Source organism: Onychostoma macrolepis, chromosome 23 (assembly GCF_012432095.1).
Source record: "Onychostoma macrolepis isolate SWU-2019 chromosome 23, ASM1243209v1, whole genome shotgun sequence".
Lineage (NCBI taxonomy): Eukaryota > Metazoa > Chordata > Actinopteri > Cypriniformes > Cyprinidae > Onychostoma > Onychostoma macrolepis.
Genome location: NC_081177.1, coordinates 1471094 through 1483614, shown reverse-complemented (window position 1 = coordinate 1483614; position 12521 = coordinate 1471094). Strand labels below are relative to the sequence as shown.

Sequence of the window (12521 nt, the reverse complement as noted above, 5' to 3'; positions counted from 1 at the left end):
TAGATATTTACTTTTAATACTAGTTAATAAATAGAAAAAAAAAAAAAAAAACGTATCCACTTACTCACCAACATTAAGTAAAACACTTGTACAGCCAGTGAAGGAATAGTACATTTTATTTTTGTTAATTAACACACTTTTGATTCTCATCAAAAGAAAAACTATAGAAGCTGTTTGTATTTGGTGTAATGTAGAGATGTAGAATAGTAGTTTTACACAGGAGTATTACACAGGGACGTGCAGAGAGTTCCTCAGAGGTCAAATGTAAAAAAAAAAAATAATAATAATAATAATAATAAAAAATTGGAGAAGTTTGGATACATTACTATTTTATATTTTTGCAACAAGTCAGTTATGGTCATCAAGCCTGCATTTATTTGATCAAATTTTTCATATACTTTAAAATACATTTTATGCAATTCTGATTTATTATCAGTGTTGGAAACCTGTGACACTTTTTTCAAGATTCTTTGATTAATAAAAAGTTTAAAAAAAGCACAGCATTTATTTAAAATATACCTTTTGTAACAACATATGTTGAAAAGCTTGAGGTCAGTGTTTTTTTTTTTTTTAAAGAAATTAGTTTTCATTCAGCAAAGCTTTGCTGAATTGGTACACTGTAAAAAGTGATAAGTTGAATTAACTTAAAAAAAAAAAAACTGAGGAAACCCATTGCTTGACAATTCACTTAACTTATTTTTTTAAATGATCATTTACTTAAAAATTTTAAGGCAACGGGTTTCCTCAATTTTTTTAAGTTAAGTCAACTTATCACTTTTCACAGTGAAGAAACAGTGATCGTAAAGATTGATATTGTTAGAAAACATCTCTATTTTGAATAAATGGTTTTCTTTTTCTTTTTTGTCAATGAACCCCAAAAAAGTATCATATATATAAAGTATAATAATAAATAAATAAATAAAATAAGCAGCACAACTGTTTCCAACATTGATAATAAATCAGTATATTAGCATGATTTCTGAAGGATCATGCACTGAAGACTGGAATAATGATGCTGAAAATTCAGCTTTGATCACAGAAATAAATGCGATTTTAAAGTATATTAAAATAGATTAACATTCTTTTAAATTGTAATAATATTTCACAATATTACAGTTTTTTTCCTGTATATTTGATCAAATAAATGCAGGCTTGATGAGCATAAGACACTTTCATAATGCTGCATAATTGGTAACATAATAAAGTTCTTTCACGTCACCAATTCACCAGCCTGCACTTCACACAACAGGCCTGTAGGTGGCACTTGGGCTTCGTTAACGATGATAGTTTCAGGAAATAGTAAATGGTGCATCATACATAAATGTAAGTGAATTGAATACTGATTACCATTATTGCTACTTTTGGCGCTGCACGGTTTTGTGCCGTGCTTTTATAGTCATTTAGCATCTATTTTCTCAGCGATGTAATTTGATTATTAAAATGAGAAAAACCACAGATCCAGATCGCTCCACAAATAAGCTCCTCTGTCCATGTCATTTTCAACCGATTTATGAATAAGAACAGAAAATGACTGCTCCACTTCACATTATTGTCCAATGAAATGTGCCAGATCATGATTGGTTGGTGTAGCTATTATACATGACAAACGGGCTTTGATGATTTATGTAATAGGCCTTTTCTAAAATATATAATATGGATTTGTAATTAAATCGACACACTAGCTTTGATTATTGATGGTTGGTTTATTTTGTCCTTCTGTCGACCCACTCACTGAAAGAACCATATTTGAGAGCCTATAGGGTCCCCAACAGTCAGTCAAGCAAAACGCAGCAACGCCTCAGATTGACAGATATGTAAAAATAAACAGGAATATTCCGACTTTTGAGTGATTAGTTACCGTTTTGTGCACATTGTCACGTTAATTATAATTCAAATGCATTTTGTTTTATTGACTACAATATCATTGCTATTTGTCTGAGAGGGGCACTTTGAATAATTTTGAAAAAGGTCTGGGGCTCGAGACCCCAAAGGACCCCCGCACGTGCCTGGTATTACACTATAATAGTTATCAAAAATCATTCTTAGACGTTTAAATGATAAATAATTGTGTCAAGATATATTAGTTTTTGACTACTAAAATGCAAAAGTTAGCCTATATTCAGTGGTTCTCTCTTAATTATTTAACTAGTGTAGATGCGTAGCTTCTGAACAGTAGAAAGCCATCGGCACTATATACCACTACATGTGATAACTTTACACGAAATACGTGTTATTAGGAATAATTCTGGAATAAAACATATGAATGCATGAATTATTTTTTATTCTTAATATTAATAGCAATCTTTTTAATTTAACTGATAAACCTGTTAATTCAGTATTTTTCATGCAGAAACACGGGTAATGTGCTGTGCTTGATTTAATCTTTCAACGGTGAAAACAATTATGTTAATATATCAGAATTATGGCAGTTCCTGGATTTGACACATGTAAATATTGTCACTTTCTTGACTTGCATAATAATAATAATATTAAAAATAATTATGGCAGGGATTATTAAAGACTCCTGTGCCACCACCAAAAATAGAAATCATGCATTTAGCTTATTTAATATGCAGCAATAAGTATTTTTCACAATTTATTAAAAAAATAAATAAATAAATGAATTCTTCATCAGCTAAACTGACACTGAAAATATAAAATGAAGACTGGTGTGATGACTGGAGAGTAACATGACTGAATTAAATACAGTCTATTTTATTCTTTTAGTAAGCCTTTGCAATGTTTTATTTATTTATTATTTTATTATTTTTATATAACTTTCAGATCTGGAATAAATGTGTTTGGATTTGTAAATTTGTACATTTTTTTGTCCATTCCTATGTTTAGCTGGATGGGTGGGAAAAAATGATATTTCTGCTGTTCATCTGGCAGCCTGCAGTTACTCTCCAAAGCATCAGGTAGCGCTGATGAGCTCCTGGTTTTTGCTCCAAGGACATTATTTTAATTGTACAATGTATATTTGTTTTGTGTCAAAGACCAGAGGATGGGATGCCCTGACATTTTCAGCTTCATTTGAAACTTGTTTTTTTTTTTCTTGTTTTTTCTTCTACAAATTAAATGTATTCTGTGATCAAAGAATGGAAATTTTGCACCAGGAATATAAACATTTGTAAAGTGGAATAATCATATTATAATAAAAAATGAATAAATCAAGCAATTGTACACGCCGCACTTTTTATTTTATTTGTACAACTTGGTAAGAGTGTGAACTCTAGTGGTACAAATAGCAAACAGAATTTACTTCTGAATAGAATACAGGGAGAGACATTTTCAAACAAATCTCCTTTTTTTCATTTTGCAGTTTCCGTTTGAAATGTGCCTGATTTATTATTTTTTTCTTATTTCCACAGTCAAAAAATGATTGAGTAGCCTATTTATATTGATATAATGGACGCAATCATTTAAGACACCAATTCTGTGGGAACAAGTGGAAAAAAAAACAAAAAAAAACAACCAAGTGATGAGAACATTGTTATTGTGATTTATAACAATAAATCATCTCAATAAAATAAATGAATAAAGAAAAAAAAAAGGTGGGACATCATGAGAAGTAAGATTCGTAATGAAGTGTATTGAGGGCTTTTTGTGGCCGATGATTGAACTGAGATATTTTAATGAAGATTTTAATCCAACTTTTGTGATTTGTTAAGAGATGCATGATTCTCTTGGAAATTGGGAGCAAACAGAAATTTAACGACAGTTCAGTTATGTGATTGGTTGGCTTTTTCTTAGGGTGGGCCGAGCTCAAGAATGGGTGACGCTCAAGGAGCCAGACCTACTCGAGATTTCTCAGACCACATTGCTTAAACTGCCCAGTCCTGCAGATTTGCTTTCTACAGCATTCTACAGATCAGGCCCTTTCTCTCGGAGCATGCTTCACAACTCCTTCAGGCTCTTGTTCTGTGCAGGCTGGAGTATTGCAATGCTCTCTTGGCAGGACTTCCAGCCAATTCTATCAAACCTTTACAATTAATCCGGCTGCAAGATTAATCTTTAATGAGCTGAAAAGAATGCACGTCACACCTCTGTTCATCAATCTGCACTGACTACCAATAGCTGCTCGCATTAAATTCAAGGCATTAATGTTTGCCACCTCTGGCTCTGCACCCCTTTACCTAAATTCATTACTCTAGACTTATGTGCCTCTAGAAGCTTGTGTTCTGCAAGTGAACGACACTTTATTGTTTATCCCAAAGAGGCACAAAATAACTTTCAAGGACTTTCACATTAACTGTTCCCTCCTGGTGGAATGACGTGCCCAACTCAATCCGAGCAGCTGAGTCCTTACCCATCTTCAAGAATCAGCTAAAAACTCTTCCATCTTTATTTGACCCTCTAACTCTAGCACTCTCTATTCTAATTATATTCTAGCTACATGTTTTCTTTTGTATATATAAAAAGAGCCTCTAACACTAGCGTTCTCTATTCTTTTTCTATTCTATCTACTTGTTTTTTTTTAAAGACCTCTAACAGCACTCTCTATTATAATTCTATTTTTTTTGTCTATTTGTTTTATTTTTTTATTTAAAAAAACAAACAGTTGACCCTCTAACATTTGCATTCTCTGTTCGTCTTCTAACTGCTTGTTTTCTTTAAAAAAGAGAGAAAAAAGACCACATATATAGACAGAAATATATATATATATATATATATATATATATATATATGAGACTTGTCATAGCACTTGCATATCATTGCTCTTTTGTTGATTTTGATTGCTCCCATTGTCCTCATTTGTAAGTCACTTTGGATAAAAGTGTCTGCTAAATGACTAAATGTAAATTTCTAAGGAAGAAAGGGTTTCTCCAAAGTATCCCGGCTCTTGCTAATCGTCTCTATTCCTATGCGTAAGGAATCATGCATTTTCTCCCAGGCCTCCAGCTCAGATTTCCACAGAGCTGCCCTGGAGCGGATGAGTTTAGAGACCTCGCTCTCGCTCCCGTTGTGAAGACTTATACTCTCTTTGACAATGAAATAGCCATCCAGGCCAATAAAGAATACATTTACGAAGCCAGATGCAGCTCTAGCACACTTTACGATCCTCAATGCTTTCGCGTTTGCCAGCTGCTCTGTCGTAGACAAGTATTTAGCCACCTGCGGTACGTCACGGGCCGTATTTAAATCCCGCATTGCGATCTCGGTTGCTGCTTCAGTTACTCTTTCACTTTTATGCCCTGCATAAGCTACAAATCCATCCACAGTCTTACTCAACACTTCTCCAGCACCTTGTAACACGATCGGTGCATCAACTGCACTAGGCTGCACTAAAGGTCCTTCACTGTTGGCCACTTCTTTCAAACAGCCTTCAATCAATATCATATCATCCTTGTAACTCTTTAAATAACTTTGTGCATTGCGCTCATGGTGATGGTTGATTTGCGTTTCAGTGATCCCTGTTACAAGAGCATTGACTCCACTGGTGGCCCCCAGACCAGCCCCTGCCACAGTGAAAGCCAATGATGCTCCTGCAGTGAACGGGGCAAAAACGATTCCAAGAATAGACAAGACACCCCCTACAATCCCCACTGAACTACCAACCACAGTGGATATACTGGCCCCCAACTTCATGGAGTCCAGCTTAACCGCCGTCTCCTCCAGATCTGACAGGAGCTGCCTCATTCTAGAGCGACGTTCACTGAACACATCAATGAATTTCTGAGCATTTTCCTGAAAGAGGAACGCCAGCCGGGTGTGTTCGTTCCTCCTGGACAAGGAGAGAGAAGACAGAGATGATCTTATAGTTGGCAATCCACCTCTCTGCTTCTTTTCATCAAACCATCTGATTAAAAATAGCTTGAGGTCTCACCTGATTTCACACAACTGCTTCAAATGATCAAGCATTTGATGCATGGCGTTCTCACTCGTGTTCAAAATGATCTGCACTAAAGGTTGACCTGTTTTACATCTGTAAAGAATTGCAGTGTAATTAACAAAGGCTCATCACTGTTTTTCATCTCAACCTTGAATGTATATACTTACTTATAGATGTCTCCACACAAAACTGAACTGTTGAGAAAACATGAAGAGAAAAAACGTTTATAAATTATTTTGTAGATCTAATTATGATATTCAGTAAAAATCTGAAGTGAAACGATGCTGCTTTGGGCAAGAAACAGACCAAAATGTTGTAAAATCTTACCCTTCATCATAGCTCCCAAGAAATTTGTGTTCGTTCAATATGGTGCCTTAAGACACGCTTAAAAACCAGATAAAATTAAAATGGCATTCATTTTCGAATTTCAACATCGCTTGTAATCAATTTAAAAAGCATGTAGTGAAGCTTTTCGAAACTCTGAATCAATTAAACCATTGCGTCGCAAAATGATTTACTGTTTCGAAGCACTTCAATTGGATTGCATATCGCAATTCTTTAGTTTCAGATCGGGACTTCAAATCACGTATCGCGAATCATTTGATTTGGATTGGAACTTCAAATAAGGTATCGCAAATCATTTCAATTGTGAATCATTTTGCAAATTGAATGATTCAAATCAAATGATTCGTGATACGAGAAGTTCCGATCCACACTCCGAGTCTTGATCTGAAATGTTGGTTCGCGAATCATTATTCAGATCGGGACTTCAGAGTGTGCTTCACTTTATTTTTGCCATTTTTTTATTAGTATATTTTTATTTATCTTTAGAATTTGAAAGAGAAGATATTGTTTGATAAGTGAGAGCTCTGATTGAAGTCCTTGAAAATTAAAAAAGAAGTGCCTGAAAAGTCCTTGAAAGTCCTGGAATTTCTTTTTTTACACTATCTGTACGAACCCTGTGAGCACCATATTGCTGTCCTGAACGACTCCATTAAATACGCATGTTGTCATTGAATCACTCATGGCACAGTGCTATTCCAATGCTTTTGGCACATGCCAAAAGCCCGCCAGCGTTTTTGAAAAAAAGTTGCCAGCCATGATGACTTTCACTAAAATGGCCCCCCAGAATATTTTCTTCCATGAACATGCAATACATCAAAATAAAGAAGAGAGCCTCTACTTTTAAACAAAACAGTAGTTTTATTCTAGCTTCAAGCATTATTTTTTTATCAACACTTGAATGTAGGTATGTGTCATAGAAAAATTCAGCAACATTTTGAGCAAAAAGCTGAGAAAATCATGTTTTTATCAAATACTATATCTGGATCATATTCAGTACTATTGTGAAAGCAAAGATGCAGTAGATGTCTTCCATCAGCACCTCAAAAGCTTCAGTCCTTTACCACTTCCTGGATCGACTTTTCACTCTTAACATTAGGCAGTTTTATATCCAGTTTATTGTTGATGTATGCTTATGCATACATACAGATCTCGCTGTGTTTTTGATCGGATTTGGGACATTCTAGTCTCATTCAGGAGATGTGTATAATAGCGCCCCGAGCGATTGGATTGCAGCTGGTTTGTGAAAATGACACAGGCTCTTGCGCTGAAATAGCATGTGCTAAATTGGCGTAACTCTATAGTGAATTCACCCTTCAATGTTCAAAAATGCTGGTCCCCAGTTTTTTCATTGCAAAAAAATAAGGTAACACTTTATTTTAAGGTCTCTTAACTAGTTGCTAATTAGCATGCATATTAATAGAATATTAGCCATTTATTAGTAGTAATTAAGCACATATTAATGCCTTATTCTTCATGACCTTATTCTACATCCCTAATCCTACCCAATACCTAAACTTAACAACTACCTTACTAACTATTAATAAGCAGCAAATTAGGTATTTATTGAGGGAAAAGTCGTAGTTAATAGTTAATAAGTGTTCCCTATTCTAAAGTGTTACCAAAAAATAAAAAATAAAAACAAGCAGGATAAAGAATGTCGTACGAGTTTAAAATGACATGAAGGTGATTAAATGCAGAATTTTTAGCAAATAATTTATTTTAACAGGAATTTCAGGACTCACTTTCGTCTTACTCTCCTACAAAGTTGTTCTGTGTTGAGAACGTAGTTGTCTAGCTGAAAGATCAGGATGTTCACATTATCGAGTAGAGGCCTGAAGAAGGTTTCTGCATCTCGTTTGAAGTGGATGAGGAGAGGAGCATCTGTTCTGGCATCTGTGATGACGGACTGCACTCTTTCAGGACTCTCTCCCCACAGAAGGAAGATCTGTCCGCTGAAGACATGGCTTGAGGTCACTGCTAGCTTCTCCACCGCATCCAGGAACGGCTCAAGTTTCTTCAGACCCTCTAATGTGTCTTTGAGGACGGCGTCGAGCTCCTTCTGCTCCTGATTTTCATTGATGTCTCTCATCTTCTCAAGCTCTGCCTTTCTCTCAGAGGTCCATTTCTGTTCCTGGTCACAGAAGTCTCTTATGGTCTCAATGTACTCGAGTGTGTCCTTGACATACGCTGTCAGACGGTCCTCTAACTGTGCCCTGCGCCGCAGAACAAAACAACAATGTGCATTTATTGTAATAAATGTATTAGTTGTACTTTTTATTCCTTGCACCTTTACTCCATTTTCCTATGCAGGTGAAGGCTAGTATGGATGTAGGTGGGTATAATCTATTACATGTAATCTGGATTATATAATCAGATTCCAAAAATGAAGTACTTGAAGTTAGGCTAAATTACATTTTAAAATCAGACTACAGTTACTTTTTTATTGATTACATGATTACATGTTATTAACACAATGGCAATAAATTATTCAGAATTTATTGATTCTCCCTAATTCCTCTTTTTCATCTTTTAAATGTTCCTTTCTAAAATATTCTACCGCTTGTATACATTCAGAAAGTTCTCCAGTTTTGTGGATATTCACACAAAGACCATTCATTAGTGAGCTGGACAGCATTTGACCAATGGATTTACAAAAATCAGTTTAAGAAGTGTTTCGACATTGCATCAATTACTGATGAACACATTCATTTTTATTTGAATTAGATTATTTAACCATGCATTATTAAAGCTTTAGAAGGCTTTTCTTTGAAACGCATTAAAATGCACAAATTCACGTTATGTCATATTTACATGTAACGCAGGCATTCCCAAACTTGGTCATCTGAACATCTTTCTAACATACTCTATTTACTTGAAGTACCCTGAGATTTTAAATTAGTTTATTTGCACATTTGCATGTTCACGGCTCTCAGTTGGTTAATGGTCACATGACATGCAGGTAAACAAATTATTAATTTTTTTAGTAAGTGTTTTATTTTGATTGATGTTATTCTAAAATGCCTTATTTTAATTTTCCATTTTTTAATTAAATTAATTATTGGCTTTTCATTAAACTCACAAAGCCCTTGCAGTTCCTCTACGAACCCCAGTTTGGGAAACCTTGACAATGTTTAAGGCACTTCTTGTTTTTAATTACAATGAATGGAATATATTTTCTTATTTGTATTTTTATATCAATGTGGTGCAAGATTATCCTGTTTAAATCAGTGTAATAAGCGATTTAGGTCAAAAGTAATCTAAAAGTAATCAAAAAGTATCTGATTACATTACCTAAAATGTGAAATGTAATGGATTACGTTACAAACTACAATTTTTGTCATATAATTTGGAATCAGTAACGGATTACAATTTCAATCTCAAGTAATCTTTTATTTAATTTACATTTGAAAAATGGACATTTGCCTTAGGGTTTTGGACATACTGTTTTTGCCCGCTATATAGTATGGAAGTAGGCGACTATTTTCTTTAGTGGATCGGCTGAGATTAAGACGTTTACCTGCATAACTCTTGCAAAATGTTTGCACGTTTCTTGTGTGATTTCCACTGGCCCGCCTTCATAAATACAGATGACCCACCCCTCAATGACAAAGGTCCTAAATTTTAAGTAATGTTGTTTTTGTGAATAACAAAATAATGTCAATTTAAGGTAAATCAAACATTTCACTGCCCAGAGATGTCTATTTGACATCTGCATTTGCATCTGCAATACGTATGTTTTAGAGTGTTTGGTCATCTGCAATACATCTATTGGACGTCAGACTCCGTCAGATGTTTGTATACAGCAGATGCTTTCCAGATCAAGAGATCTTTAAATAAGACCTAAGGGTAAAATAGGTCATTTTCACATATTTTGTTTATTTGACGATAAAATTCTAACAGAATGTGCTATTTTCAAGTGCAAGGTATAATTTTTTTCAGAAAACAAATGGCTTTCAAACAAAGTACAGATTTTGACCATTAATGTTGTGTGGTCAGTTTGTAAACAGAATTTAAATAGACAAAAAAAAAAAAAAAAACAGGAATACATTAAAATCATGATCGACACTTCTTACTTCAAAATTCAACTATATTACATATATATACAAGCATTTTTGGGACACTGGGTTTCACAGTTTTCATTCAGGAGGCTTTTTTGTTCATACATGCACACTTTTACGCATGCATGCACATGCATACCCCCATACATTTACACGCACGGACTCATTATAGCGACGCACACACCACATGTGAAAAAGTCTCAGTCAGCCAAAGGCTGCATTTACGGTGCATGGTTCAAGTGACTCAATTTTTCCTCCCATATGTGGTGGCACATCAGATATGGTCCACGACCGTGTAAGCAGGAAAAAAAATCGCATGGATTCTGATATTCTCCGATCGGTTTCAGGCCTCATTCATATGTGGAAATAAACCAGATATGAGCGTATAAATCAGTGTAAGCGGACAGATAAGATATTCCTGTGAAATCCAATAGTCACGTGAGCAAAGTACACCCCCACAGCATTTCTCAGCACCCCCTGCTCAAAATACATCCCTGCAGCTATGCACAAACATGTCCCTGCCTTTGATACACAATCACTGATGAACGGATCCGGATCGCAAAACATATAGTAATAGCATTTAAAACACTTGCCAATTTCTGAAGTTCAAAAGAGCAGCGCATCACGCGCCCCGGGACGAACTTTCGGCACTCTGATCTTTACATCTGTAACGTTACTTAAATCAGGCTGAATCCTTTTATTTTCGTTTTATATAGGCTATTTTCCATGCAAAGGTCATTACAAAATCAAACGGGATATTTATTAAATCCGTATGCAAGCCTGCAAAAATTGACATGATCAACTCACCTGATGGCCATGCTTTAGTTTGATCAAATCTGGATTGAGAAATCAAAAAGTGAAAGTAAAAGCTAGAGGATCTAAATGGGAGTTTTATATTCACGATCTGCCCTTGATGCCTCCCTGCGGTGCTGGGACGTGAACAGCGCTTCTGCAGCATGATGTCAAAGAAGGAAAAAGACAGGCATCCAGTCCAGACACGAAAACGAAACTATGAAGATAGGGACCGTCTGCCAAATACAACACGAAGAGAAAAGAGTTCAATGGCTCTATCTTATTTATATTGTTTTGCTGAGGATGTTTTTTTGAACCCACAGGGCGAAGACTGAAGGATGAGATGCCAAGACATTTTTGACTTTGTCTAAACTTGGTGTAAATTATTATACAATCTCTATGGGGTGCAAAAATGAAATGACCCGTGTTTTAAAAAAGCAAAATAAGGTGAAATTTAGGCTACTAAAGATTTTTGTTATCATTATTTTTGAACGACTTTAGATGTGCTCCAATAGCCTGCGTAAAGGCTCACTGAAGAAAAGATTCAGAAATGAACCTTTTGAGGTTCCTGAAGATGTTTTTTTGAAAAAGTTCTATTTGGAACCTCCACTGAAATGTGCATTAATGACCCTCATGAGTTCCTTTTTGAACCCTTTTCTAGATAGCAATACCATTATTATTATTATTATTATATGATTGTTTCTGCATTTCGTTTGAAGTGGATGAGGAGAGGAGCATCTGTTCTGGCATCTGTGATGACGGACTGCACTCTTTCAGGACTCTCTCCCCACAGAAGGAAGATCTGTCCGCTGAAGACATGGCTTGAGGTCACTGCTAGCTTCTCCACCGCATCCAGGAACGGCTCAAGTTTCTTCAGACCCTCTAATGTGTCTTTGAGGACGGCACCAAGCTTCTTCTCCTTCTCATTAAATCTCACCCTGATTTCTCTCATTCTCTCACTCTCTGCCTTTCTCTCAGAGGTCCACTTCTGCTCCTGGTCACAGAAGTCTCTTGCAGTGTTAATATAATGGAGTGTGTCCATGACATACACTGTCAGTTGGTCCTGTAACTGTTTCCTGTTGAATTTATTGTAGTAATATATATTAGGTCATACATTATATTTTTTTATGTAGGGAAAGGGTAGTGTGCATGTGATGTATCAAATCCAAACAAGAGCCTGACGTTCTGAATCTGTTGAAAGTAGTTCTGTCACTTAACATGACGCTGAACTTTAAACCATTGTTAATTTTTTTTTTTTTTTTACCTCTAAATTAGATTTTTGTCTCATAAATCCTTAATATTTTACATGGACTTCTGAATATTCTGAAAATATGATGGCCTTAGAAAATATTAGTGCGCTACAAATACAATTAAGATGAAGAGGAGAAAGTGAAAGGAAAAGTAAAATGAAAATGAAACCAGAATACTGGTGTTGCTATCTTACTGCAGTGCAGATGTATTATTGATGTATCACACTGTAAAACAGTTACAGT

The 12521-nt window shown here is 35.3% G+C and overlaps 1 protein-coding gene across 1 annotated transcript; it reads right to left on the bottom strand.

Annotated features, from left to right (window-relative positions):
* Positions 1–3762: 3762 nt before the first annotated feature.
* On the bottom strand, positions 3763–11190 carry LOC131531658 (uncharacterized). Its single transcript, XM_058762589.1, has 5 exons — positions 11044–11190; positions 7921–8391; positions 6001–6027; positions 5828–5926; positions 3763–5725 (listed from the first exon to the last, which is right to left on the bottom strand). The coding sequence occupies exons 1-5, from the start codon at positions 11052–11054 to the stop codon at positions 4807–4809; spliced, it is 1527 nt and encodes a 508-aa protein (XP_058618572.1). The 5' UTR covers positions 11055–11190; the 3' UTR covers positions 3763–4806.
* Positions 11191–12521: the final 1331 nt, after the last annotated feature.

Excerpts from the sequence above, each read along its gene's own strand:
- LOC131531658 (XM_058762589.1), bottom strand. Across the intron at positions 6,028-7,920 it reads TGTAGGAGAGTAAGACGAAA|TTCAGTTTTGTGTGGAGACA; the intron begins GTGAGTCCTGAA and ends TTTTCTCAACAG. Across the intron at positions 5,726-5,827 it reads AAGCAGTTGTGTGAAATCAG|GAGGAACGAACACACCCGGC; the intron begins GTGAGACCTCAA and ends CTCCTTGTCCAG.